Raw genomic sequence first — 27,428 nt, forward strand, 5'->3', positions numbered from 1 at the left:
CTAAAGTAAAATACTAGCAATACTACAGTGGAGAAATATCCTGTAAGGCCTATAAGTAAACATGAAAATGTTAATCAAGTAAATTTATTTAAGTATAATCAGGAAAATGCACTTTAAGTATTGAAAGTCACTTATTTTAAACTATTTTAGATTGGACTGCAACTAATTATTATTTTCATTATGAGTTAATATGCTGATTGCTCTCTCCATTAATCGATCGATTGTTTGGATTGTAAATATTCAGAAAATAGTGAGGGATGCAACCACAGTAGCTCAGACCACAAAGTTACACCTTCACAATGCTTTTTTTGTCCAACAGTCGAAACCTCAAAATTATCAAGAATTGTTAGAAATTATTGTCTACACCTTCATATGTCATTATAGGATAAAACACAATATGTCTGATCACAAGTATTTCCGTTCTATAAAAAGTGTGAACAGTCCAGTTATCAGCTACTGCTCGCTCTGGATTTTCAAATCAATTTATAGTTTCATAGTTCCGCAGCTGTCATACAACAGAACATATAAATGACAACACCTGCTGCAACACAAAAGTAATTTGGAAATAATTTTGCAATTACTCCTTAAATAAAATTGTACAGTATGTAGGAACAAATTATATAAATGTATCCACAGTGTGCACTGTTGACAGACCACACATTTATAAAAAGTACAGGGCATTGCATTTTCATATTGCTCCTGTGACCTCCACAGGTCACTTCTGGGACACTGTGTTAATGAATGTCAAGGTGGACACCCTCCTAAAATGCCATTTTGTTTGCTTTTTATCATCACATTAATTACAAATTCATTACCTCCATTGTAATTTTCTAAACGAATGACCTTCGACTATGATACTGATAAAAATGTGTTTTATTTTTGTCTGACTCATAATAAGACTTCTATGTTATCTGACTTGAAAATGTCACTGGTTCTGCCTCAGTTTTCCCAGTTCACCTTTTAGCAAAGAAAGGACAGAATAAGCGATTTTCAAGAGATTATTAAAATGATACATATGGAAGTAATACAAGGTCTTGTGTAGATTAAAAATGGCAAAACTGAAAACAATGGTCACAATGGCCTGTAGTTGTGTTAGCAAATATTTAATCTTATCAGGGGAATTCATCGCAACATGCGTAGTAAGCATGGAAGGTTAATTTCATGTTTGCAGGCATTGTCAGTTCACCATACTTATGTTTTCAGCATTTTTTATTTGAAAGTAATTCCCATTAAAATGCACCTTTTCTTTTAGGTCTTAAGATGTTGGTCTTTGTGTCGAGTGTCCCTATGTTATTCATTGACGTCAGTTACCAACTTTGCAATAATAAGAAATTGTCAGATTTTTCTTTCTATTTCTTTGATTTCTTTGATTAATTTATTTAGCTTGTAAAATGCATCTTACACAACAATACTATGGTGTCAGTAGGGGATAAGAGACCATGATATGTCACAGTACAACATAAGGAAATAGCAATGACCTATGTGAGACATATAGATAGAGAAAGAGAGTTGTAATTGTCCAGTGTGCTATAAAAGTTTATCATGTCACATATATTTTGCCTTTGTTTATTATCATAAATGTCAATATTATCCTCGTATTCACACTCAACATATTACCATGATCATGGAATGTTTAACATATTAGATGTAAGTGGGATCTGTTGAGGAACATTAAAGGTGACTAAAATGCCTCTCACGCTGAAATACAATTAGATCATCGAGGCCTCTGACATATTCGTTAATTATGCCACCTTTGGTCTCCTTTTTGTCTCAATAAAGGTCCCTGACTCTATCTCTCTTTCGAATCAGTTCTTCTCACGGAAAAGGCCTGCATGCGCATTATGCATTTCTCCCTTGCAGGGCTCCAAAGCCCTTTATAAACCACGCCTGGGTCACCTAGAGAGTCATAGCTCTTGCAAACAGGGAGACAGAAAGCTAAGTGCTGCTCATAGCAAAGAATCCCCTCTTATTTTAACCGCTTCTATTTAGCTTTATTTCCTTGGGGTATTATGTGGAAAGCTTTGGTGCTGGCTGTGTGTCTCCTGGTGGCCAGGGTTCAGCCCATGGATGACCCAGCGTATGGGGTGAAGCTATGTGGCCGTGAGTTCATCCGGGCAGTCATCTTCACTTGTGGAGGCTCACGATGGAGACGGTCAGTCAGGAGTGCAGGTGAGAGGCTGAAGGCACTATGATGTCACCATTACTGTCCTTGTGATGTCCCTACAGTCACTTTTAGAATTTCATCTGGTGACTATGTATGTGAATTAATCTGGTGACTAAAACATATCCATTCATTGTACAAAACAAACTTTCTTTTTTATATTTTTCCAATTTCTAATGTTATGATAATTTGTGATTTCTCTGCGTCAATTTGAATTAATTGTATGTCCATGGTGACGTTTCTGCTTTTATTATCGCCTGATTATTTGTGATTGTTTTCTGTTGTGCTTAAAAGAATATAATAATGGCAATGGTGGGAGAAGGAAATTATATCTATTATTTATATATAAAGTTTTTTTTATAAGCACAGATTGGCAGAGAATACTAGTAATTACGTATTTACTGAATGCTGATTTTGTTTGGCATAGTTATTTTGAGCCTTTGACTCTGAAAGAACTTTATTCTACATCCTATTGGTTATGAAACAGGTTAATTTGGCATTTTCTCAAAAATGTCCCTGGGACACTTTCTTCCAATGACAATACAGATCATGGTCAAAAACAAACCATTATTTGATCTCTGGATGTAAGAGAAAAGCATGACTACTCTCTAATGCTTAATTTTCCCATTTTACTGTATCAGATGTTTCAGAGGACCCATTCAGCTCCCGGCAGGAGGAGTCCTCAGAGAGCTTGAGTCACAACTCTGTGATAGAGAGTCTTATCCAAAGGAACAGAGATCTAAGCTTCACACCTGGAGACAACCAGGAGGGAGTGTTCAGCAGGCCGGCCCGTTCTTTCATCACCGAGGAGATTCTGGAAGCCCTTCGCAAGGCTGACCGCAAGGGCCGGGATGTGGTGGTCGGCCTGTCCAACGCCTGCTGCAAGTGGGGCTGCAGCAAGAGTGAGATCAGCTCCCTTTGCTGAGAGTCGGCCTCTACCATCTGGGTGAATACACTGGAAGACATGTATTGTATACATAAGTACACAAACAGGCGAGCAAATATATACACACACTCACATTTTTTCCTCCTCTCATGAATCTTAATTAACTGCACATCCAGTGTCTTTCAGTTAACCTGTTAAAACTGTTGTTTAGTACATATTTTAGCATCTATGAAGTGCATGGAAAGGGCTTCTATGTGTTCAGAATGTTTATATAAATGTTTTAATTTCTGTTTAAAAATGCATTATTTTCATTGCAATGAACAGCCATAATTATTCGGTCTTGAATCAAGCTGTTTTGTTCTTCTCAACCACTATCATACACATTGTAATAAACCTTTTTTTTCGCATAAAGCTGAGTTGTCCACCTTGGAATTCAAGGGAATGTAAAAAAAAAAAAAAAAAAAATCACAATGTCTGATCTTGTTTGTGAATTATTGATTGTTGTTGTTTTGCTTTACATACATAGCACACACGGCACTAAATGGGTTAAAGGTTCAGACCCACAATAAAAAATTGTGTTAAAAGAATAACATTGTTGCTTTTTTAAGTGTATTTGTCTTTCCCCAATTCCCAAGGTTGAGGGTCTCACTTCAGCTAATATATACCTGTCCTGGCATATTTTGCATTTGGTGCATCCCATTTCTTCCATAAAAACATCCTGTGAGACAGTAACATTTTCAGTGATGGATGAAATATTCAGCTCCTAAAGTAAAATGACCCAAAATAATAATATGAAAATATTGGGTAAAAGTACAGAAATATTTTCAGCAAAATGTACTTAAAGTAACAAAAGTAAAGGTACCGTGTCTGCATAAAAATGATCCCTGTACTAACAATTCAAACTCATATTGTCGTATTTGGCATTATTATATAGTTGATGCTGATGCAGCAATTTGAAAGCAGTACGTTGGTGTATAAGTGGAGCTAGTTTTAAACGACTTAGTGTGCTGGTTTATTATTTAACAAAGCGTTGTATTTCAGAAGTTTGTCATATATATTTGTGGTGGAAAACCTTAATCTGAAACATCACTACAGCTGTAAAATAGCTGTTTGCTGTGTCTACTCTATCAAATCCCTCTGCTTTGTAGTGGAGTAGAGGAAGGATGTAGCATAACATTGAAAGTGAAATAAACTTGGCCAGTCTGACTGCACAGAGTTTCAGTAGCTTACTGTGACTCTGCAGTAACTGTTCTACCATGCGGGTAATCTTTACTTTAACACAGAATGTTCACTCATAATAAAAAAGTCACTTGTATTGTGGACCTGCAGTAGTCAGAGTGTATAGGAAGAGATGTGCAAAATACCATAATACTGAACGTGTGTGTTTGCATGCGTCTGCGTGCGCGCGTAGGTGCTCACGTCATTGGCAGTTCCGAAATTGGGCGGGACAACCGCCCCTGAGTGGACGGACAATTTCAACTTCACAACAAACTCTTAAACCGCTTCAGAATGCATGGTAGGAGTCTCGGTGTGTCTCATTATGAGGTCAGTAATTCATGGTTGACAGCTATTTTTAGTTAGTTAACACTGAATAACAATGTTGCAATGAGACAGAACAATACTCAGAAACGAACACCGGATATGGCAACTTACGAGCATTTGGACCATTGTGTTAGTGTTTTCCTGTACCAGTTATAACGCCTTAGTTATAAGGCCACTTATTTAGTAGCTAATTTAAATTTACTTAACTCCAGAGTGTACAGTAGTCTATGTTTCGATACAGTGGGTCCAGATGTTCGTCGCTCTTATACATCAGTTCGCGCGTCAAAAATACCAGCAAAGTGCTTGGATTTGGGAAATGTGACTATTGCCTGTAACTTACACATTCTCTCTCTCTCTCTCTCTCTCTCTCTCTCTCTCTCTCTCTGTGTGTGTGTGTGTGTGTGTCTTTCAGGCACTAGACGGCTGATTCCAAATATAATGGCCACACTTCGGGCTGGATGGCTTCTGTCCATCTTGCTGGTCAACCTGCCGACTTGTTTTGCTGGTAGGCTTATTTAATTTTTCACTGTCATTTTTCTCTAACACTGTATGAGTTCGTTTATTTCTGGGTTTACTTGGCTCCTGTTTTCATTTTATTTTATTTTATCTATATATTTAATTTATTTTATGCTATTTCATATTTTTACTGTTGCTCTTTGGACTCGTTTCTCATTTGTTACTGACCTTGTGCGATTCAGTACTATCTGTTCTGTAGAGGAAGTGGTTATAAGGCAAGGGTCTGGACCCAGGCTCATCAAAGTGCTCATTTCCTGCCAACTTTACTGACAGCGCGCTTCCCTGAAACGTGCTGTGTGCAGGCATCAAACTGATCACCACTAACAGTGTGTAGGCTTACGAGAAGTGGGTGAAGGTGACAGTCTTGCGATGAATAGAAAAAAAAATCTGTGTGTTAGTGTTTGCATGCATGTATGTGTGAACAGGATCCTTTGTATTTTTCTTGTGGGTAAGCTCAGTCTCCTCCTGTTATGGTAGTTACATTTATCTGACTAAAACAGTCGTAAGTATTAATGAAAGAATAAAGAATGTACATTTAATCTGCGCAAATAAATCGCTTAAAACTGACAGTAAATCAGTACTGGGTGTTTTTTTTTCAGTTCCCTGCTGACTACAGTATGAAGCCTTGCAAGGTCACACTGAAATATGAGCTTTGGAGAGATTTTAAAAGTTTCTGGAAGCAAAGTTTCGTGTTTATTTTCATTTCTTTAGGCCACTTACATGCAATTTTTGTGACTCATAATATCCTGGAAGTTTGCCACAGTGGGTCAGTACCTTTCCTTGTTGAATCATGGCAGTGGCATTTTGGATTAGACATTTTAGTGCAGTATGTGCTTTGCCCCTAACTTTACTGCTCTCTTTTCCACAAAATGAATGGAACTCTAGGTATTGTTTTGGACAGTATTCTATTCTCATTTTGCTTTCATGCATTTTTAATTATATATATATATATATATGCATTTTATTATATATTAAGTTGTCTGTTTACCTGTACCTATTTTTCTGCCCTCTGGGGATCAGTAAAGGATTATTTTATCTTATCTTACAACAGACATTAAAAGAGCTCTTTATATAAGCTGTCAAATTGTGTTTTTAAAAAAAATCCAAACCCATATGGGTCATGGATGTAGGGAAAAATACTACATTGCCAGTTTACTTGGTGCACCTACCTAAGCTTACAGTGCAATAAGTCCTACCTTCATGATGACTGTAATGTTCCATTTTAAGTGAAACTGTTTTTGTTGCGAGATAATGTCTTACTTTTCTCTCTTTTTATCTCTAATTATCTTATCCTATTATTTCTCCAGGTCCCCCTGCTCCTCCCCCTGCTCCTGAGTGCTATGTGCCATGTGATGAGAAAAACTGTAGAGCAGATATTCACTGTACTTGGGATGCAGGGCTGGAACCTCAAATCTCCACGAACTACAGCCTGCACTGGAAGCCAGCAGAGAGCAAGTAAACACAACCAAAATTCCATCTCTTTGTCATCTGACAACTTTAAAGTTTTGGTGAAAATGATCTGTTTAGTTTGGGAGAAGCCTTCTGACTTTGTTTTACTCCTCCTTGCTTGTCTTGTCTTCCAGGGATCAGCATATGATCAGTGGGACCAGTTTTAGTGGGTATATCCAACGTGTACACTTTGTCAACGATGAACTTCGTGTTTGGGTCCAAGCAAAGAACCAGCACGGTTCAGCCAAATCACGGGAGGCTGTGTACATCCGTGAGTCAGACACCACTGACAATAACAGGAACAATAATAACAATAGTAGTACTAGATGCCTTTCTGACAACCAGAAACAAAATAATTGCCCTGGTTCAATGGAAAAAAATGATATTGACTTAAATTATCTTCAAAGTCATTTTTGGGTATCTGTCTCCGATTCTAGACAAGCCACCCCCTCCTAAAGTCACACAGAACCACCAGGAGCCGTTTGAGATTGACTGGATTTTCACCTGTGATCAGCTGCCACTCTCTATGGGACACTGTGATGTTCGATATCGGGCTGAGGCAGACCAACTCTGGCAGGAGGTGTCTTTGTTTTAGGTTTTGTCTTCCACTACTTTCCTTTTTTCTTCCTCTCAACATAGTCCACACTGTGCAATGGAGTATGTTGAGATTGAGGGGACGAAGAAGGAGAGGATAGCAATGGAGTGATAGCATGTATTCAGCTGATTAACCTTTAGTTAATAAATAATTTCTATCTTTGCTTGAAACCAACCCAAAGATAGTCTTTCAAGCAAAGATAGACATTATTGATTAACTAAAGGTTTATCGGCTGAATACATGCTCATGCTCAAGCTCATTTTGTTTTCCTTTCCACACAGGACGAGGGCGGATTCTATGGCAGCTATACACTAGACAGCCCCAAGCCCTGCACAGCCTATGAATTTCAAGTTCGCTGTGCTTGTGGCACAAGCTTGAGGAGTGACTGGAGTGCAATCCACAGAATACAAGACACGACGAGTGAGTCCTTATTTGCGGTCTCCAAGTTTAGCATTGCAAAGAACATTGAAAAGGCTGGTAAATGTTAATAGTTCTTCTCTTTGTTTTATGCTGTTTTTAACTGCTGAGTTATAAAGCATTAAAGGAATAGTTTGGATTTTAGAAGATATGCTTATTCACTTTTTTGCAGAGAGTTAGATAAGAAGTGATTTTTAGAGGTGCTAATGACCTGATATTGTTACCTTTGGACAGGCACAGCTGCTTCCCCTTGTTTACAGTCTGTACTATTTAAACTATCAGGCTTAGCTTACAGACTTGAGAGTGTTATCAATCCTGTCATTTATTTCTCAGCAAGTAAGCAAATAACTATCATTTCTAAAATATTGAACATTCCTTCAAGTTGACATGACAGCAATTAAATTTTGCACACTATAACCTTAGTTTCAAATTGTACAGTATGGTAACAGTTACTCTGCAAAGATAAAACAAAAGTGTAATCTAATTCACGCTAACAGTGTTGTCTCCCACACTAATCAAAACAGCCATTTCTTTTGCTAAAACTATGAACCTATTAGTTTAAGCACTGCCATTGTATTTTGCCATTATAACCTTGCTGCCTTTTCCCTCTCTTGTTCAGCCCCTGTTGGAGAGCTGGATGTATGGAGGGACTGTGGGATATCCCCTGCAAGCTTTGACTGTGTTCTGACCTGGAAGGTATGTAAAAACAAATTAAGCACAATCCTTATTCCCTGGTTGAAATAGTGAACTAGTGTCTCACTTTATACAAACTCACTCCATTGCTCTCCTCTCTTCTCTTCATCCCATCCAGAGGCTTCCTGCATCTCAGGCTTGTGGTCGCATTCTGGGATATGAAGTCAAACTGTCTTACAATAACGGCACAGTGTTAGTGAATGTGTCCACAGCTGAGCCAAAGGGTCAGTTAGTGTGTGATGAGATGCAATGCCACTTCACTAGCTCTCTAAAGGATGCGTCATCAGTCAGTGTATCAGCCTACAATGCCCATGGTGCCACAGTGCCTTCTTACCTGGCTATGCCAGTATCAGGTATCGTTTTTCCCAGACTGTCATATAGAGAGCTATAAGTTAACAGTTATAGTTAAAATATAGTTAAAATAATGCTGCAGTAATTATGTATTTGTATGATCTTACTCTGTATTTCCTTCATTTGTATTTCTCCTTTTCCTATGGTTCAGCAGAACTAACAAAGCATATGTGTCATGCTAAGGTAAAGAAAAAAATGCCCAAGTTGTTCACCTCGAGATGAATGAAGAGAACCTCACGGTGTTCTGGGATCTGCCCTCTCGGCTCTCTGACAACCTGAAGGAATATGTGGTGCAATACAAACAAGCAGGAAGTCCTCCAGGGCAAGAATTTGACTGGGTCAAAGTGAACAAAAGCAACACAACAGCATCTTTTAAAGGTCTGCTTGATTTTAATATTTTGATAGCATTGCCAGTGTTACAGTCATTTGGAAAGATAACTTATTAAGACTGCTGCTTCAAAATTTCAAATGTCTAATGGAGCTGCCCAAGAAAGTGTTAAACAACATTCATTTAAAGAAATCGTCACTTGATGATTATTAGTGATGACATTTTTAACTTGAATACATAGTTTTTAAAGATTACAAGGACTTGTACTTCTGTGGTTGGACTTCTACTGGCTGTTTTAAAAAAAATGGCTGTTTTACTCTGATGTGTGTCTCCACCTACAGGTCAATTCAAAAAGTACACACCCTTCCAAGTGTCACTGTTCACAGTATCGCACAGCAGTAAAGTCCTTCACCTTTCATCAGTTACAGGATATTCTCTTCAGGGAAGTAAGTATTTGTGCATTGTTCTTGGGCCGTCCTTTCAAAAAGTGTTTTATTTCTTTTGGCTAATTTTAACCTCATCTCCTCTTATTAAATGGAAGATGAATTTGGAATCCTCATGTCCCTCATGTCCCAATCTCAATCACTTTTCAGCCCCCTCCAGAGTGCCATCATTTAAGGTGATTTCCATCGCTGCCACTGATGTGACCCTGCTCTGGGAGCCTGTTCCACTGCCCAAGCAGCGTGGGGTGATCCTCTACTACCAGATAGGAGTAGACAAACACCATGGTAAACATCAACAACATATAATACAGTGCAAGTAATTAGTAAAGGAAACATAGGACTCAAATGATTTTTGCACTGTGTCATTACAATGCACCTGATACAGTTCAGTATTTGTTATTAGATCATTTTAGTTACACATGGCATGGCTCTATGGATGCCAGTGTTGGTCAGTCCACCACTTTAGTCAATCTCAACAGCTATCACATGGATTGGCACTAAATTTGGCATGGACAGCCACGGCTGGATGTATCCTAATGACTTTGGTGATCCACCTAACGGTAGTCACATTTGTGACTTTATGTGAAATGTCTCAACAACTACTAAATGGACTTCCGTGAAATTAAGGGCATACATTCATGTCCCCCTCAGGATGAGTTCCATGGTAGGAACTTAACTTTTCATCTAGCACTGTTAGGTCAAATCTTAAACTTGTTCATGTTTTTGGTATATGACTAAATACCCGTGAAACTTATATATTCCCATCAGCTTCTGCTGTACTTTGAGTTTAGTGCTAGTAAGCAAATGTTAACATGCTACCATGCTAACCTGAAATGATGGAAATCTAAATGTTGCGCTCGCTAAACATCAGTCAATGTTAATGTGAGCATGTTAGTATGCCGATGTTAGCATTTAGCTCAAAGCTCCGGTGTGCATTACAGTCTCACAGAGCTGCTAGCATGGCTGTAGATTTGTCAAATTACATTATGATTATATTTTTTGCATAATCACTATGTATGTGTAAAATAATTCCGAATATATAAAAGAAAGAAGTTTTTTTTACGAAGTAGTTATTCGTCTGTCTCTGATTACTTGACCTCATTCCATACAATTTGTCTCTTCTAGTGTACAATGTGAGTACGTCTCCACAGCATGAAAATAAGACATTCAGTCATCAGTTGTCGGACCTCAGCCCAGGCCAGGAGTATGAGGTGTGGGTAAGAGCTGTGACTGCAGTCGGGCCTGGAGAAATGGTCACCACAAGGTTCAAAACACAGCACCATGAATATTTTGGTATTCTATCAGATCTTAACTTTTTTCTTGTTTAATGTGATGATTTTAGGATGAGCTGTATGATGAAGAGTTTGTAAGAAGTGTAGTTTAATATTTCTTTCATCATAATAGGTGAATTGATCAGATTACTGGATAAATTAGTTTATCTCTCTCATGCCATTTCTCTCCCTTTTTCTCTTCCAGCATACCTCACAATCCTGGTTGTAATTTGTCTGATTGTAATATGTGCTGTTGTTGGTTTTGTCAGGTGAGACAATCATGTTAAACAGCTGGATTTTGACTAATGCTGTGTTTCTGATCTCTATTATCCTATCTCTGTCTGATCTATAGAGTGGTACATCACATTTTATTTTTCCTTTTTTCGGTCTATTCGTTGACTATCTCACAAGAATTTGGTGCTATCCATTCTCAGTTAATCTTTAGTAACACCAGAAATATTTTTACAAGCAAAAAAACAAAGATTATTCAGTAGTGGGATGCTAAAACTGGGCAAAGATTAAGGACAAAAATTATATAGAAATAAAATTCACACCAATTTTGTTGTCCCATAAAATGTTGATGTTAACATTGAAGTGAAGAATGAATTGTTATTATATATATATATTTTGTATAATTGATCTTCAAGATTGTGATGGGTGTCTTATGTTCTATTTTTTTGGCTCTTATGTCTCTGCCAGTGCTTGTCGAGAAAGAAGCAAAGCGTGTCCACTGATGCCCCCTTGTTACTCTGATAAAGTGCCAGATCCTCGCAATAGCTGCATTTTCAGAGAGATGAAGCAGCAGGTGAGAGTCTGACCGAATCGAGTCTCATCCCTGAATGGGATTTACACTGATTGTTAATCCTGGTTAATGGCATTATTTTGCTTTTTAACAGGTAACTATTTATCCCGTTTACAACTATTTGCTTGTCTGTATCTGTCTGTCATCTCCCTGTAGATTAATGACCCCATGGCTTGCATCCGTGTTCCCATCCATGAGCCACATCCCAAGATCTCTCTGTTGGAGGTTGTGGAGGTTGAGCCCTGGGCTTCTAAATCCTCCCTAGAGAAAACCTCAGATGTTGACGGATTAACTAGACCAGTGGTTGGAAATGGGAGCTCACAGATGGACTGCCAATATGATCAAATGGAGGATGCTGTCACAGAGGAGTGTCATAGGACAGACATCATATGTGGAAGAGAGGCGTACAGTAAAATGGTTGACTCAGATGAGGAGAGGGACAGAGAAGAGGAGGACAGGAAAGACTGTTGGAGCTCATCAGAGGAAGAACAGTGCACGTCAGGTTACGAAAAGCACTTCATGCCAACTGCTTCAGAAATACTGGAAGTTTCATGATGTCTCCACGTTGAATCATGGACATTCTCAGATGTGTGTTGGAATTTGCATAAAATGTGCAGGAAAGGTGCTAACCTTCTGGACAGACTTCTGTGGCCTCTCTCTGCAGGACCCTGGAAAGTAGACTCACGTCATTGGAGAGATTTGTCTACTAGACCTAATGAAAATCAGCCAGTCCCTCTCTCTACCCTGGCTGCCACCGTTTGCATGTGTTTATTTTGGTATTTGGTTTGGGTGCATGTGATTATTGTTTGTTTTGCCATATGGTGTTCACTTTTCCCATTTCAGGTAGAACTCAGGTATACTAAGGTGCAGTTTTGTCTTGCATTTAGCCTGGTTGTGAGACCAGGGAAAAATAAGAACAAATGCACAGATAAACTGACAATTTACCGGATGTGCAGAGCCCTAGTATAAAGTATGCATAGTTTGGGATTTCACTGAAGGTGATAGCGTGCGCTCATATACATGATTATGTATTAGCATATGAGGAAACAATACAAAAGTCTGTGTCAAATGTTAGAGGCATATAGTTTGTATATATTAAATCCTAGATGAGCTTGTGAATGTGTACAAATGTGAATCAAAAATGTCGCTACAACCTCTAAATTGATTTAAAAACAACAAGCTAGTAGCTTGTTAAAACTCTTGCTGTTTTGATCCCACTGAATATAAATGTTAACACAACTTCCCTGTAGGCAAATTGTCCACATCCGTAATTTTTTGTTTACATTGCTGCACCTTAAATGTTTTAGTAGTAAGTAATACATTTGACTTACGCACAGCTGTTGTATGCGATTGAATAAAGAATTTAAATAGGGGTTTGGCTGCAGAGTTTTAACTTATTCAATTGAGTTCACTTAAGTGACAGCACAGCCATGCTTTTTGAATATAGTGTGTATGTATCAGCACAGTTCCCATTCATCAGACAGCCATGATATTAAAGTAATACACTTAATAATAAAACATGTAAAACCACCGTACACTTGTATTCCTTATTCAACAGCAGGACACACACATAGAACAACACAAGAGTGTGAGATTTTGAAGGTGCATATTGAATTCTTTCGTAGGAACACTTGATTTATAAGAAACACTCTTCAAAATCTGCTGTACATTCTAGTAAAAACAATGACACAATCATTTGAACACCATAGAACCTAATAATTACAAGAAGTGTTGAGGACAGTTGTACCAATTTATTTTGGTGCGTTAGAAGTGTTAATATGAAATGATCAAAACCCCACCAACATACTATGTATTTCTATGATTTAGAGATATATACATTTTATGTGACATTATTTAATCATTACCATTCTTATTTTGTTGTATTGTTGTAGTCCTACGTTATTGTTATGTTTACTTTGCACTTAATTATTAACAATTATTCTTAAAAATGTGACGGAAAAAAACAACGGGGTTCCTGTACTCTCGCGTAGTTGGCAAAATGTGTACTAAACGGAAGCCGCCATAGGCCAATTTCAGTCGGCGTGCTCATTTGAACAAGAGGAACCGCTACGAAGCACGGGAGGAGAGCGGCCTAGTACTGATAATCAACTTTCAAGTCAATATTGTACGTATAGTGTTGCGACGCTTGTACTTTGATAAACGTTATAGACATATTACATCGATCAGACGGTCACATCGGGTAAGGTGTTCTGATAAATCGAATATCAAACGCAAGTGTCAGATATATAGCATTAGCCTGGCCAGTAGCATTAGCATTACCGTCAGTGATACACTGTGCTCAGAGGGCTTAGCTGCTAACGCCAGCTTGCAAAACGTGTTCACCAAGTTAGTACCGAATCTTGGCTGCCAGCGTTGTGTTAACCGTGAAGTTACATGTTCAATCAAATATTAGCTTTTTCCTCAAAGGATGGGTTCATTCATCTATCCCTAATCGTTTGGATAGTAGATGGCGGTATTTGACTAACATTACTTTTACGCCGGGCACATTGTGACCACCCAGCCTGGAACTGCCCTGTCGACCAGGCCTATGCAAGAAGGGCAACTTTTGTTAGCGTCAGGTCAGCTGTAAACACATTTCAAATGGTACGGAACAAACCTATAATAGTAACTCGGTAAGCAACGTCATTATGGAAATAAACTAACCAGTGCAGTCAAATAGAATGACGATAATAAAGGTAAAGCACACGGACTGCTAGCTTGGAACCGGGAAAGGCGGCCCTGCTACATAGCTAACTTATTCCCTGACAACTTTTCACACACTCTAATCAGCCACGGCTGAATACGACCCCTCGGGCACATAGGGAGTCACGGGCCCGGGTGTTGAAATTTGAACGAGAAATATGGAAATACTAAGCATTTCTGTAATTTAGACCGACGGACCGGGTGGCGTGGGGGTGGGGGTGGGATTAAGTTGGAGCGGTTAAGCCGGGTCACAGAGATTTTAGCTGGTCGTGTTGTCTAATGTCCTCGTTTTTGTGCCCAAGCCGATTTCTAATCACAATTTTAGGTGTTGCTCTGCTGGGATTCCGAGGCCAACCACTGCTGCATGTCTGTCTCCCCCCTCAAATTACCTCGTACCCAATACCCATCTCCAGTGGGCTAACCCCCCTCGTTAAACCTACACCATGTGCACCTTCAACTTCCTGCACAAACTCTTTGCTTCCTCAGTGGGTTGGTTAGATAAGAAATAAGAGTAAGTGGTATCTGCAGAGATTTGTCAAACGTTTCAAACTGCAGTGTTTTGCAGTGACTGGTTGGGGAAAAAACACAGCACCACATAATATTATTTATGGAAGATACCTCAGACTTTAACTAAAATCTAATTATACAAGATAATATTAGGTGCACTACTTGGTCATGAAGTGTGGTCATACAGATGTTCTGCAGATGAATTGAGCTTGATTTGCATTAGGAATCTTTATAGCAAAGAAGATTTTACTGCATCCAGTTTCATATTTTGCTTAAATTTACATAAATTCTGTCCTTTTCTGACCATTCTCATGCATGTGGACTTTGGAGATGATGCATTGAAAACATCTGATTAACACTGATGGTGTTTGTATTCATACTGTCTGATCCAAAGACCACCTACTTACTTATTTGTTCTTCATCATACTCTATGAAATCTATGGGAAAAAAAAAGATTTCACTGGAAAACATGTATAGTACACAATTAATGTGAGGATTCATTTTTGTGTGTTTTTTCAGGATGGAGTGGCAGCCAGATGAGCAGGGACTTCAGCAGGTCCTCCAGCTGCTCAAAGACTCACAGTCGCCCAACACAGTCACACAGAGAGCTGTCCAACAAGTATCCTACGGCAGTGTAATTGGAGGGTGTACATAGTAAAGCTAGCATATTCTGTTTTATTAAATTGTGCCTCTCTAATGACATGCATCATTTTATGCTATTGCCAAATGAGAAAGAGTTTTAACCTGTACCATCTTCATTTTTCATACTGCCGTGTTATGGAGTTTTGATGTCAAGGATTTTTCTATAGTTGCCCAGAGAGGAGGGTGTGTGCATTTATTCATGTGCTGGTAGCAAGTTTAGGTATATGACACTTGAATCAGTTGCAAAGCTGGGAAAGCAATGATTTTTTTTTTTTCATTCATGCATTTTTATTGCAGGCTTTTAAATCTCTTCACACCTTTAAGTATATTTACACACAGAATTATCATAAAAACCCCCAAATTAAATGACTGTAGATGTTGTGATTCCATGTTGAAGATATGTCATTCTTTTTCTTTTTTGGAGCATTGAACAGTTCTCAAACACATGGCATAAAGATGAATGGTTGGGTGCTCATTTTGGAAGCTTTAAGTGACTTGTCCTTAACTGCCATGCTAGAAACTTGAACAACTCAACCAGTTTCCAGACTTCAACAACTATCTCATCTTTGTTCTCACACGACTCAAAACTGAAGGTCAGTAGCCAGGTGTTTTTTCCCCTCTCTCAGCCATATATAGCATATCAAGGTCAGTGATCCACAATAATTACTCCCCATAGACTTAAAAGTGTCTGTTCTGTATATATTTGACTGTCTGGGGAAGGTTGTGATGAGTTCAATGTGTGATTACTTCTTTTCTCTTCATCTCCTCAGACGAGCCAACTCGCTCACTTAGCGGTCTGATACTGAAGAACAATGTTAAGGCCCACTACCAGAACTTCCCCCCAACTGTTGCTGACTTCATCAAGCAGGAATGTCTCAACAACATTGGCGACCCCTCGCCGCTCATCCGTGCCACCATTGGTGAGTTTGTGTTTTTTGTGGTGGTGTGAATGCTGTTCTCCGTCACCAATTGTTTTTCCGGGATTGTCCACAAACCCAATAAATACACCTACCGCTTCCCCAACCTTCCTTCTTTAACCCTCTGGAAATGATGCATAAAATCACCTGAGTGCTAGTGAAGGTATTTGTATTCATACTGTCTGATCCAGAGCTTCTGCAAAGGCAGCTGCTCATGTTCCTGTCAACTATAAATCACTGTCTGAAGTCTATAATCTCTGGGTCCTCTAGGCATCCTGATCACTACTATCGCCTCCAAGGGAGAGCTGCAGACATGGCCTGAACTGCTGCCCCAGCTTTGCAACTTACTGAACTCAGAGGACTACAACACCTGCGAGGTCTGCACTTAACCCTGCTCTGCCATTATTATTTTTTTTTTTTACACTATAAAAGCAGCAGGGCTGTCACTTTTCTTTAAAACCCTACACAACCACACAGGTGTGAATGTGGGCTTTCCTGTGCAGATACAAATACATGAGGTCACCAAACTTCAGGTCCAGAATAAATTTTAAAGGTTTAATTTATCCCACCATGGCACATACAAAAAAAGCTAACAGGGTGGGGGAAATGTCAATCAAGTATAGTTTGTACATTCCTCCTGAAGACCATGTGTTACCATGGGTGTACTGAGCCTTATAAAGAAATGGCATACATCCAGATGCTAATACATATATTTTATCATGTTGACATAAAATTGGTACTCAGTGAGAGTTTTTTTTTTTGTTGTTGTTGTTGTTTTGGATGATTTTTGTTCATAATATTGCTCTGTTTCACGTAGATATGCTGAACTGGCACATGGGAATGCAATATAGGCATGATGAGTTCAAGTTAAAATTTCACTACCATTTGTGTCAAAGCCACTGAAATTATGTTTTAAAATAACAAATATAATTAAACTTTTTGTAGTTGTGTCTGTCTTTGACATGAAAATGTCTACGATGAGTAAGATCTATTGACATAGAGGTTTTGCCTTTGTGATTCAGCTGAAAAGCGAAGTCTTCAGTGTATTCAGTACATTTGCTTCAGTTGTATTTTCTGATGCAGTCTCATTCTCTCCTCTGTGTCCCTGTATGTTTGCGTTTTGATTTGACAGCCTCTTTGTGTATGTCCGTGTCTCAGGGCTCATTTGGAGCACTGCAGAAAATCTGCGAGGACTCGTCGGAGCTGTTGGACAGCGACGCTCTGAACAGACCCCTCAACATTATGATTCCTAAATTTCTTCAGTTCTTCAAGCACTGCAGCCCCAAGATTAGGTACATTAGCTACTAATTTCTTTCTATCAGCATCTGGGCGTAAAGCATAATAACATCTGCCTGACTGTAAAGGTGTTGGTATTCATACTGTCTGATCCAGATCATCACTTTACCCATATAGACAACTTAATTCTAGAGTTAAATTAGTCACTAATAAGATTCAATTAAAACCCTTTTTGTGACAATATTGTTCTTAGAGATACATTGTAAACAGTTTTTCTTAGAAACTTGGCAGGTGTTGTTCACACTTGCATTTTTCTTTTTTTCGTTGGGACAAATTTGGGAAACACTTGACTTGTTAACATGTTCCTGTTGTCCTTACAGATCCCATGCCATAGCCTGTGTGAACCAGTTCATCATTGGCAGAGCCCAGGCTCTAATGGACAACATTGACACCTTCATAGAGGTGAGCTGTGTGTTTTGAATAGCAGACCAGTCAAAGTTGTTTTTGTCTTTACCCCTTTTTTAAAATTTGCCTTTGTCCACCCATTTTTTTTTTTTTGTTCATCCCAATTCAGATTTCACACAAGTGTGTGTAAATCGTCTTTCTTGTTATTTCTCCTCTCCCCTACTAGAGCCTGTTTGCGCTGGCAGCAGATGAGGACTCTGAGGTTCGGAAGAACGTGTGCCGAGCCCTGGTCATGTTACTGGAGGTCCGCATTGACCGCCTCATCCCCCACATGCACAGCATCATCCAGGTAAGAGTTGGGAGTGGCTTGGCCAGCTGAGGACCTCCTGTACGTCCATGTATTTAGATGTGGGAAAACATTCAGTCCATGTTTATATTTCACTCCATACTAATGAAACACCTAGCTCATGTACATGTGATGTACAGTGAGACCTGTAGTTCCTGTATTTTCAGATCCAGCTTTTGCTTTGTACCACGGTGTTGCACAACAATGTTTTACTTTCAATCCCCACTCATTTTATGTCAGCAGACACTTGCTATCTTTAATATTTTTGTCTCCTCTCCTGCAGTACATGCTGGAGCGAACCCAGGACCCTGATGAGAACGTGGCTCTGGAGGCCTGTGAGTTTTGGCTGACTTTAGCAGAGCAACCTATCTGTAAGGAGATGTTGTCTGGACACCTGGTGCAGTGAGTAGCATTTTAACCACTCTTAATGCAACATGTGCTCTGTGTTGATGATTTACTTTATTAATCAACTTGTATATGAGATTTGTTGGCTGTTTAACCAAGCAAGTCTCCCCCTTTTCTCAACTTTTTAATATAGGCTCATACCTATCTTGGTAAATGGGATGAAGTATTCAGAGATAGACATCATACTATTAAAGGTGAGCGCTCTCTTTGATCTTGTACTGTAGTCTTACCATACCCACTAATTCAGAAATGTACCCCTACATCTCAAAAAATACATATGTTGAGATAACTGAAGTAAAATGTGTGGGTTCAGGGTGATGTGGAAGAGGATGAGGCAGTTCCCGACAGTGATCAAGACATCAAGCCCCGTTTCCACAAGTCACGGACAGTCACCTTGCAGCATGAAGGAGGGGAGGGCGAGGAGGGTGAGGACATCGAAGAAGACGATGACGATGATGATGACACGCTGTCTGACTGGAACCTGCGTAAGTAATGTAGCAATGCCTTTACATTACATTACAAAATATTTGAGGAGCTTTCTGTTTACTTTGCAGGCGGTTTTGTCAGGCTTTGAGTCTGAATCCACTTGTCCTTATCTGCAGGGCGCACATTCACTTTAATGAAAGTAGACTGTTGCTATTTCATAACTAATGTTTTTTATAAACCTCTCTAAATGTGGTATTGGTTTAATACTATTAACAAAAATATTGGAGTGGAAACTTAGTTTGGAAAGCTCATCAGCCTCTGCTGTCAGGTCACCTGTACATTAAGGGTGTGGTGGGGTTTCAGAGAGATTGTCATTGAGCTTTCCTTTTTAAATGTAGGAAAGTGTTCAGCTGCAGCACTGGATGTTCTGGCCAACGTGTTCCGTGACGAGCTGCTGCCACACCTCCTGCCGCTCCTGAAAGGCCTCCTCTTCCATCCTGACTGGGTCATCAAGGAGTCTGGCATCCTGGTGTTGGGGGCCATAGCTGAGGGTAAGACTCAATGGACTAGCGTGCTCATGAAACTAGACGTTTGTCACTAGAGATGGTACAAGTTAGCTGTATCTAATCCTTGTTACTGGAACTTCGCTTTAGATATATACCACCACAATGGTGACCATACTCTCATCCAGGTAACTGTTGCACAACTGCCCAGTCAGCTGTGGGCATCTTGAATCTCATTGAATTAGATATGTGAGAACATTTAGAGCAGGCATGTCAAACTCATTCCATAAAGGGCCGTGTGGCTGCAGGTTTTCGTTCCAACCAAGGAGGAGCACACCAGGCTGGAATCAATTAATCAGCTGATCTCAGTCTTCAGCTGATAACTAAGTGATCCCTTGATGTTGATTGGTTGGCCTGGTGTGCCCTTTCTTGGTTAGAACAAAAACCAGCAGCCACACGGCCCTTTATGGAATGAGTTTGACATGCCTGATTTAGAGCCTTCATTCCAATCAGAATTAAGTAGTGGACCTTGCATCTGGAAATGATGAAACACCCAGCTCATTGACATACAATGATACTCATAGTTCCTATATTTTCTGATCCAGATTCACCAAGGCTCTTTGCTAGTTTTTGCACAACAGTGGTGTTTTTCGCTCAATCCCCACTCATTTTTTGACATTTCAAGTCCCACTTCCAAGTCTCAAATAACTTTTTCAGGTACTCTTTAAAGTAACTTATTATTTCCCCATGTGATTTTCTTATTGGCTCATCTGTTCATGCCTCAGGCTGCATGCAGGGTATGGTGCCCTACCTGCCAGAGCTGATCCCTCACCTCATCCAGTGTCTGTGTGACAAAAAGGCCCTGGTGCGCTCCATTGCTTGCTGGACCCTGAGTCGCTATGCACATTGGGTGGTCTCCCAGCCTCCCGACTCCTACCTCAAACCCCTTATGACAGAGCTTCTGACGCGCATCCTGGATGGCAACAAGAAGGTACAGGAGGCCGCCTGCAGGTGAGCAGCTTCGCACTCCTTGTCTCCTTCATATGTGGATATGATGAAAATCCCAGCTCATTGATAAACAATGATACACTTTGTTCCCATATTGTTTCTGATCCACAGGCTGTATCGTTCCTAGATTGTTAAAACAATATATACTACATACAGATAAAAATATTGATGTGTCCTCGTGTCCTCTATCTTGTTTTTCCTTAGTGCATTTGCGACCCTGGAGGAGGAGGCGTGCACAGAGCTGGTCCCCTACCTGAGCTTTATCCTGGACACACTGGTGTTTGCCTTTGGGAAGTACCAGCACAAGAATCTCCTCATTCTCTACGATGCCATAGGAACTCTGGCAGACTCAGTGGGTCACCATCTAAATCAGCCTGTAAGTACCTGAGAAATTTAGACCTGTATATGTACTGTTTTTCTCCATATGCAAGGTGACACAGGGAGAGCTTTTTTCCCCATTTTCTTCTAAAATAGGTTTAATTCTTTACAGACAAACTCTGCTTTCTTGACGAGAGCTGGATGAGACTGTTGATACCACTACCATTTGTTTTCTGCTTCAGTGTGCAGACTAAACAAACAAGATACAGTGCTAAGTTTTTAAACATGCCATATTGAACATACATGAATAAATATCAATCCTCATCAAACTCAGCTAAGAAAAATATATATTTTTTGTATTTAAAGCTTAAGTTTACAAAGTGAGAGGAAGACCCTGATCATATCAATTTACTTTGTTTCTTAGGAGTACATTCAGAAGTTGATGCCCCCCCTTATTGCCAAGTGGAACGAGCTGAAGGACGAAGACAAGGATCTCTTCCCACTACTCGAGGTGAGAAGTTGATTTTTAAAGCAATAGTTGCCTGACAGGAGGTGCATTTTCTAACATTTACCCATGTTGGGTTTAAATAATGTCTTGGCTTTTTTTACATAGTAACTTTGGTTGACTGTGCCAGGTATCTGGATGTGATGACATACCCAGCTCATTGACACAAAATGATACATTTTGTTCCAAATATTTTTCTGATCCAGATATCGCATACCTTATGCTGCTTTAGGTGGCATAATTGAGTGCTCACATGCAGGTTTACCTGTGTGCGTTTATGCAAACTGGTCTGCAGGTCAGTGCAAACTAGGGTTGGGCCGATGAAAGAGGGCTTATTGGTCCTCTGCTCCCTGAAATTAACACCCACCAGTGACTGTTTTTATGCCATTTATTGGGCAGACAACAATCTGTGCGTCTTTGTCTTTCTTCCAGTGTCTGTCGTCAGTAGCCACTGCCCTGCAGAGTGGGTTCCTGCCTTACTGTGAGCCTGTCTATCAGCGCTGTGTCACACTAGTCCAGAAGACACTAGCTCAGGCTATGGTGAGAACACAAACATGTGCAAAATAAATGTTATACACTTAGTGATCTTTCTTCAGAGGTTAAGAGATACTGAATCCTGACTGTCCTGTATATTCAGATGTACAACCAGCATCCAGACCAGTACGAGGCTCCCGACAAGGATTTTATGATAGTGGCCTTGGATCTGCTGAGCGGCCTGGCTGAGGGTTTAGGGAGTCATGTGGAACAGCTAGTGGCCCGCTCTAACATCATGACCCTGCTTTTCCAGTGCATGCAGGTACGAGGGAGTGTGTTTTGTAATAGTCCATATTTTTATGGATGTGATATTTTTGCTGTACATTATGACACTAAGGTGTGTGTGGTTTATGTTGTAGGATACTATGCCAGAGGTGAGGCAGAGCTCCTTTGCTTTGCTGGGAGATCTAACCAAGGCATGCTTCCTCCATGTTAAGCCCTGCATTGGTGAGTGTGTGTTATCAGAGCACAGAGCAACTCTGTCACAGGTAGACTCGTAGGCTAAGTTAGGCTTTCATGTGTAAGTAATAACATGTGACTTTATTGTAACCAGTTTGTGTCCATGTCCTCCCCCAGCTGAGTTCATGCCCATCCTGGGGCTCAATCTGAACCCAGAGTTCATCAGTGTGTGTAATAATGCCACATGGGCAATTGGAGAGATCTCCATGCAAATGGGTGATTTTTTTTTTTTTTTTTTTTGCTATTTTTTTTTTAAACAAATAGTTGCATTTACTCAAAACAAGTGCCCATTATCTGGATATGATGAAACACCCAGCTCATTGACACAAAATGATACATTTTGTTCCTTATGTTCTCTGATCCAGATATTGCATACCTCATGCTGCTCTAGGTGGCACAGTTGACTGCTCGCATGTAGATTTACATGCATGGAAGCTTGTGTGTTCAGTGTAAAAATTACAAACTGATGTTTTACAATCTTCATACAGCTGTATTTTTGTCTTCAAAATTTTTTAACAATTGTATTTTTAAAAAAATATTAAAAATGTAATGCTTGCCAGCAGTTGGTGGTCAGACCTTGGCTACCTGATGTGGTTGGCTTGACTTTTAGCTAATCTTTCTTATTCTTGTTTCTTTTTGTGTGTAGTTACAGCAACATTAGCTTACAATGGCATAATGTAATCAGGCTCAAGGTACTGAGCTAGCTCCTATGAACCCCTTGCCCTCTCCCACACTTATTGGTACCATATCGGTCCCATTCATCATTCAGCACACCATATCCTCCTGGCCATGTGGGTTTTTTTTGCAGACAGGGAGCCCCCCTCAGACATGGCAGCTGGGTGCTTGTTCTTAATGTGGTACAGCAAAGTTTTTTCACACTACACTTAGCCTCAGGCTAAATGAAGCTGTTGGCAGTTTTTTGTGTTTGTGTGTGTTCTCTCTTTGAGCCAAAGTGAGGGTCTAAGGACAGAGAGTCTCGTGTGCTGTACAGATTGTGAAGGGTGACTTGTGACTCTGTCCATTTAATCAAATTGACTTGACTTCACTTGATCTGCTGGTCTGTGTGAACTACACTGTCTTTGTCTTTCCCTTGGCCGTTAATTGTGGTTCTTTTGGCAGAATATTTTCTACAGTTCAGTCCTGGCAGAACAGTCATCTATAGCTGTAGACATGTACAAATCTTTTTCAGACCGCTTTATGCAAACTAAGGGCACAAGAGGCAAACTTCATGTTTGTGAAAGTGGGTCATGCAGTGTGCTCTTCCCCTTGTCCTTTAACACTGTGCCATGAAATGGTGTAGCACCAAAACCAACCTCAGTACGCTTGCACACTGTGTGAACATTATGTCTGTACGTGCGTGTGTGCATGCATGCCTGGCAAGCCATTTTTGCAAGATCCAGTCAGTCCAGTGACACTCTGTGATCTCCTTACAGGCACAAGTGTCAGCAGCAAAACAAGGGCTTGTCCTGGTGAGCGTATCTTTTAGACCAAAGAGTGCAAAATCAAATGACATATTGCCTTCTTTCCATTTGTTAAAACATTTTAAGTCCCTGAAAACTCCTGTCTCTTACTATGGCTGGTAGAGTTGGTGATCTGCCATAGTTTAATTTTGGTTATTGCACATGACAGTTTTCTGTATTTAGGTTTTCTTTTTGCTCCTCTTACTGGTTTATAGTGGGTGGCAGGCCGTGTCTCATGTCTGATTGCCATCAAATTCAAACCTGTAACATATCCACACTGCAGGTGGCCCATATTACCCAGATGGTTGACAGTGTGCTCGCTCTCTATTGTGTGTCTCTAGGTGCAGAGATGCAGCCTTATGTGGGCATGGTTCTGCCACACCTGGTGGAGATCATCAATAGACCCAACACACCCAAGACTCTGCTGGAAAACACAGGTACATACACGGTCATACACACAGGAAATAAGTCGGGAAGTGTTTCAAGCATTGAAAAGCATCTGATGGTCACATTAGGGAATTAAAGTGAATAGTTTTGTCTCCCTGTGTGCAGCCATTACGATCGGCAGGCTGGGTTACGTCTGTCCCCAGGAAGTGGCACCACAGCTGCAGCAATTCATTAGACCATGGTGAGTCACATGTGTAAACATTATTTGGATGTCATTCAATTCTCAGCTTATTGATTTAGAATAAGACATATTCATTCTTTTATGTTCTGGTCCAAATCCCAGAAGCCTTCCTTCTTGTACTATAGGGAGAAAAAAAAAAGATCATTTAAATCATTTAAAGGCCTGGACTGACAGATTTGTGCTTACTACTTTTTGTCTCTTTGTTTTCAGGTGCACATCATTGAGGAACATCAGAGATAACGAGGAGAAGGACTCGGCCTTCCGGGGAATCTGTGTGATGATTGGCGTTAATCCAGCAGGAGTGGTGCAGGTGAGGAGATATGTTTCACTCTTAGCTGTTGGCTAAAGGGGTTGGACAGAAGAGGGAGCTCTACCTGACTGTGCACTGAAGTAACAAGTCCTCTCTGTCCAGGACTTCATTTTCTTCTGTGATGCTGTGGCCTCCTGGGTCAACCCCAAGGACGACTTGAGAGATATGTTTTATAAGGTGAGTGCCTCATCAACTCCGTCACTGGTCCCATCTTGTCAAACTCATTGACCTGATGGATGGGACCTTAGGTTATATTAGATAACTAGTGTAGCACTGGCCCACCACACTCTGTGATGATCACATATCAGACATTCGAAATCTGATTGCTTGGTGCGGATGATTTTTGACTCTGAGAAGTGTGGTTAGAGCTTACTTTTGACAATTGACTGTTTGCTGAACCCCTGTCTCTGATTGTTGAATCATACCATAGGAAACATAACCATCCATTAAATGGCTCTGAAATACACCAGAATTCGGAGTGACTTTGGGTATGTTTTCCCCCATACTTATTTATGCCCCCTGCAGTCCTCCAGAGTTTCCTGGCTCCTGGCGTCTGTCCCTCACTTCCATCGGTCCTCCCTACACAACACCCTGCAAAGGCCTGCAATAGGCATTCAAATGTTGATTTAGAATGTGAATATTATAAATGAAGTTTGTATTTATTTGATACAGCACTGTGGTGAATGCTATCAGAGTTTAGCGTAGAGTTAGCAGCTCTCTCCTGCTCCATAGTGGATTTTGAGAGATTTACTCCCCATCAACCCCAGCCAACATTGCCCGAGATAGCGTTACATCCTCTGAACACATGAGACACAGTTTTTAGTCATCACATTGACCTACATTAGGTTGACTCGCTAGTTAGCCTACAGCTGATGAATTCTTGTAGAGACAATTGAAATCGTCACCTGCTAAAAATATTTTTTTATGTTGTTAGTTCTGTTTATTTTGAGTGGTAGATCTGCCACTGATATCACTGTAAACTGCATGTATGCTCTTTTAGAATGGGAACCTTTACAGGTGTAGCACAAGTAATTACGGGGGCAGGGTTTAGCAAACATTCAGTTGTTGTGTTGCCTCCTGTGAAGCTTTAAGATGCAAGTCTTCAAGTCAGCAACTATGCTTCAGATTTATCATTAAACCTATTTTGAATATTCATGTAGAGAGGTTTGTCAGCCTCCATGACAGTTTCCTTTATTCTTTCCCAAGATCTTGCATGGCTTCAAGGACCAGGTCGGGGAAGAGAACTGGCAGCAGTTCTCTGAGCAGTTTCCTCCTCTGCTGAAGGAACGCCTGTCAGCCTGCTACGGCGTCTAACCCAGTCACTCCCTGGTCCACACAGGACACCAGCCTGTTAGGTATGTCCAGCGCACGTCTCAACAACCTACTCCCAGCCCCTTTCTGGAAATGATGAAACTCCCAGCTCATTGATCAACAGTGATACATTTTGTTCCCAAATTTATTTTCTGATCCAGAATCACATTTTTCAACCACACCATGGCATCATCTAAACCCCTGAACCATTCATATGAACTCTACATTGACTGTTTGTTCATAATGTGTGATTGTAATCTTTTCTCCTTGTTCCTCTGTTTGCCTTTTCCCCAGGTTAATGTAGGGGAGGGTTACTGGGGAACTCATTGCACTGCCCAGATAGTGGGGAGAAACAGGAACAGGAGGGATGTGACTGGCCTTGATCCTCTACTCAGCAGATTGCCCCCTTTCCCCCCACGCCCTGTGTGTCTCTGTGAGGGAGGGTGGGAGGAGGGTGGTGGGTGTGGGAAGGTAAACTGGGGATATACATATACCTCTAGGATTAAACGGCTCACTAAATCCAACACACTCAAAAGTGACTTTCGCCAACAGCACCGCAGGGATCCCAGGTGGGCGAGGACAAAAATAGGGGCGGGCTCTGACCTCCCCTTCCTCGATTGAATTATTCTGTTAAGTTAGTTGACGACTGGGAGGGGAGGGGGGTGTCAGGTAGGTACATAAAAAGAAATTATCTGAACCAGCATAGGGTGTCACAGTCCCAAATATCACAACGCACGTAGTCCGTAGAATGACTCGCACATGTAGATGTGTTTTTAGTCAGGCTCGTGCCAGAGGCTATACAAAAAACAAAAAACACGAGACGCTTTTACTATGTAACTGCAGGAAATGTGCACAAAATTTTTGCACCTTTTATGGCAAAATTGCAAAAAAAAACATTTTTTGTGCATATACATGGGTCTTATTCTCTTTTCACATGTACATTTAGCTGAATTTAATTTCCTTCCTCTTCCCGTGGTTGCTGAATTCCTCTGAATCATTCATTTCTTTTTTTTTCCCTCCTCAATTGAGGCCAAAAAAAAGTATGCAGTAGGTCTGTCCTCAAAGGTTTTACCACCGCAGTACCAAGTTATTGCATGGCATATGATCACCTCTTAAGTGACGCATGTTTGAGTGAATGTCTGTCTTGTTGCTCACTTGATTTATTACATGAATTGTCAGTATGGGGAGGCTGCCATAATATGAAGCTGCCACTGCTCGGCTCTTTTGTCCTCCCATTCATACATATTGTCTAATCAATGTCCCTATAGGTTAATGGAGGCTGTGTGTGTGTGTGTGTGTGAAGACCAGCTATAGGTAGATTAATACAGGAATCGGCTCATGTCTGATTGTT

General features: G+C 40.4%; 3 protein-coding genes and 1 non-coding gene across 6 annotated transcripts in view; all 4 read left to right on the forward strand.

Moving 5' to 3' along the window:
* The first annotated feature begins 2,009 nt into the window (after positions 1–2,009).
* Positions 2,010–3,086, forward strand: rln3a (relaxin 3a). Its single transcript, XM_041957725.1, has 2 exons — positions 2,010–2,169; positions 2,803–3,086. Exons 1-2 carry the CDS (start codon positions 2,010–2,012, stop codon positions 3,084–3,086), a joined length of 444 nt encoding a protein of 147 aa, XP_041813659.1.
* Positions 3,087–4,477: 1,391 nt separating this feature from the next.
* Positions 4,478–12,826, forward strand: il12rb2l (interleukin 12 receptor, beta 2a, like). The gene is made up of 15 exons (XM_041957995.1): positions 4,478–4,592; positions 5,002–5,094; positions 6,413–6,560; positions 6,689–6,825; positions 6,992–7,134; positions 7,431–7,569; positions 8,186–8,262; positions 8,378–8,612; positions 8,794–8,988; positions 9,280–9,384; positions 9,532–9,666; positions 10,507–10,674; positions 10,858–10,921; positions 11,352–11,457; positions 11,611–12,826. The coding sequence occupies exons 2-15, from the start codon at positions 5,028–5,030 to the stop codon at positions 12,007–12,009; spliced, it is 2,118 nt and encodes a 705-aa protein (XP_041813929.1). The 5' UTR covers positions 4,478–4,592; positions 5,002–5,027; the 3' UTR covers positions 12,010–12,826.
* Positions 12,827–13,502: 676 nt separating this feature from the next.
* The window catches only part of LOC121620595 (transportin-2), a 15,836-nt gene continuing 1,910 nt past the window's right edge, over positions 13,503–27,428 (forward strand). The window contains exons 1-26 of one of the 3 annotated variants that reach the window (XM_041956700.1): positions 13,503–13,579; positions 15,184–15,283; positions 15,824–15,899; positions 16,077–16,226; positions 16,494–16,600; positions 17,382–17,515; positions 17,840–17,921; positions 18,091–18,213; positions 18,494–18,612; positions 18,749–18,809; positions 18,929–19,100; positions 19,440–19,592; positions 20,330–20,555; positions 20,757–20,928; positions 21,295–21,381; positions 21,808–21,915; positions 22,013–22,171; positions 22,269–22,356; positions 22,486–22,584; positions 23,802–23,837; positions 24,170–24,265; positions 24,381–24,456; positions 24,667–24,766; positions 24,869–24,943; positions 25,973–26,121; positions 26,372–27,428. The exon at positions 26,372–27,428 is cut by the window's right edge and continues 1,910 nt beyond it. In XM_041956700.1, coding sequence (XP_041812634.1) covers positions 15,185–15,283; positions 15,824–15,899; positions 16,077–16,226; positions 16,494–16,600; positions 17,382–17,515; positions 17,840–17,921; positions 18,091–18,213; positions 18,494–18,612; positions 18,749–18,809; positions 18,929–19,100; positions 19,440–19,592; positions 20,330–20,555; positions 20,757–20,928; positions 21,295–21,381; positions 21,808–21,915; positions 22,013–22,171; positions 22,269–22,356; positions 22,486–22,584; positions 23,802–23,837; positions 24,170–24,265; positions 24,381–24,456; positions 24,667–24,766; positions 24,869–24,943; positions 25,973–26,080 — 2,706 coding nt within the window. In that variant the 5' untranslated portion in view covers positions 13,503–13,579; position 15,184 and the 3' untranslated portion in view covers positions 26,081–26,121; positions 26,372–27,428. Of the gene's footprint in view, positions 13,655–15,183; positions 15,284–15,823; positions 15,900–16,076; positions 16,227–16,493; positions 16,601–17,381; positions 17,516–17,839; positions 17,922–18,090; positions 18,214–18,493; positions 18,613–18,748; positions 18,810–18,928; positions 19,101–19,439; positions 19,593–20,329; positions 20,556–20,756; positions 20,929–21,294; positions 21,382–21,807; positions 21,916–22,012; positions 22,172–22,268; positions 22,357–22,485; positions 22,585–23,801; positions 23,838–24,169; positions 24,266–24,380; positions 24,457–24,666; positions 24,767–24,868; positions 24,944–25,972; positions 26,122–26,371 lie in introns of all 3 variants that reach the window. The other 2 variants (XM_041956701.1, XM_041956702.1) reach the window with 2 other exon arrangements.
* Positions 14,989–15,056, forward strand: LOC121621529. Its single transcript, XR_006007640.1, has one exon. It is a non-coding gene; the product is annotated as a small nucleolar RNA SNORD41 (small nucleolar RNA).

This window comes from Chelmon rostratus, chromosome 17 (genome assembly GCF_017976325.1).
Source record: "Chelmon rostratus isolate fCheRos1 chromosome 17, fCheRos1.pri, whole genome shotgun sequence".
NCBI lineage: Eukaryota > Metazoa > Chordata > Actinopteri > Chaetodontiformes > Chaetodontidae > Chelmon > Chelmon rostratus.

What these genes read in the sequence shown, in the direction of transcription:
- rln3a (XM_041957725.1), top strand. Translation starts at nt 2,010, where the DNA reads ATGTGGAAAGCTTTGGTGCTGGCTGTGTGTCTCCTGGTGGCCAGGGTT. An exon ending in ACGGTCAGTCAGGAGTGCAG is followed by an intron (nt 2,170 to 2,802) that starts GTGAGAGGCTGA and finishes TTACTGTATCAG; the next exon opens with ATGTTTCAGAGGACCCATTC.
- il12rb2l (XM_041957995.1), top strand. Translation starts at nt 5,028, where the DNA reads ATGGCCACACTTCGGGCTGGATGGCTTCTGTCCATCTTGCTGGTCAAC. An exon ending in TGGAAGCCAGCAGAGAGCAA is followed by an intron (nt 6,561 to 6,688) that starts GTAAACACAACC and finishes CTTGTCTTCCAG; the next exon opens with GGATCAGCATATGATCAGTG. An exon ending in AGGAGTAGACAAACACCATG is followed by an intron (nt 9,667 to 10,506) that starts GTAAACATCAAC and finishes TGTCTCTTCTAG; the next exon opens with TGTACAATGTGAGTACGTCT.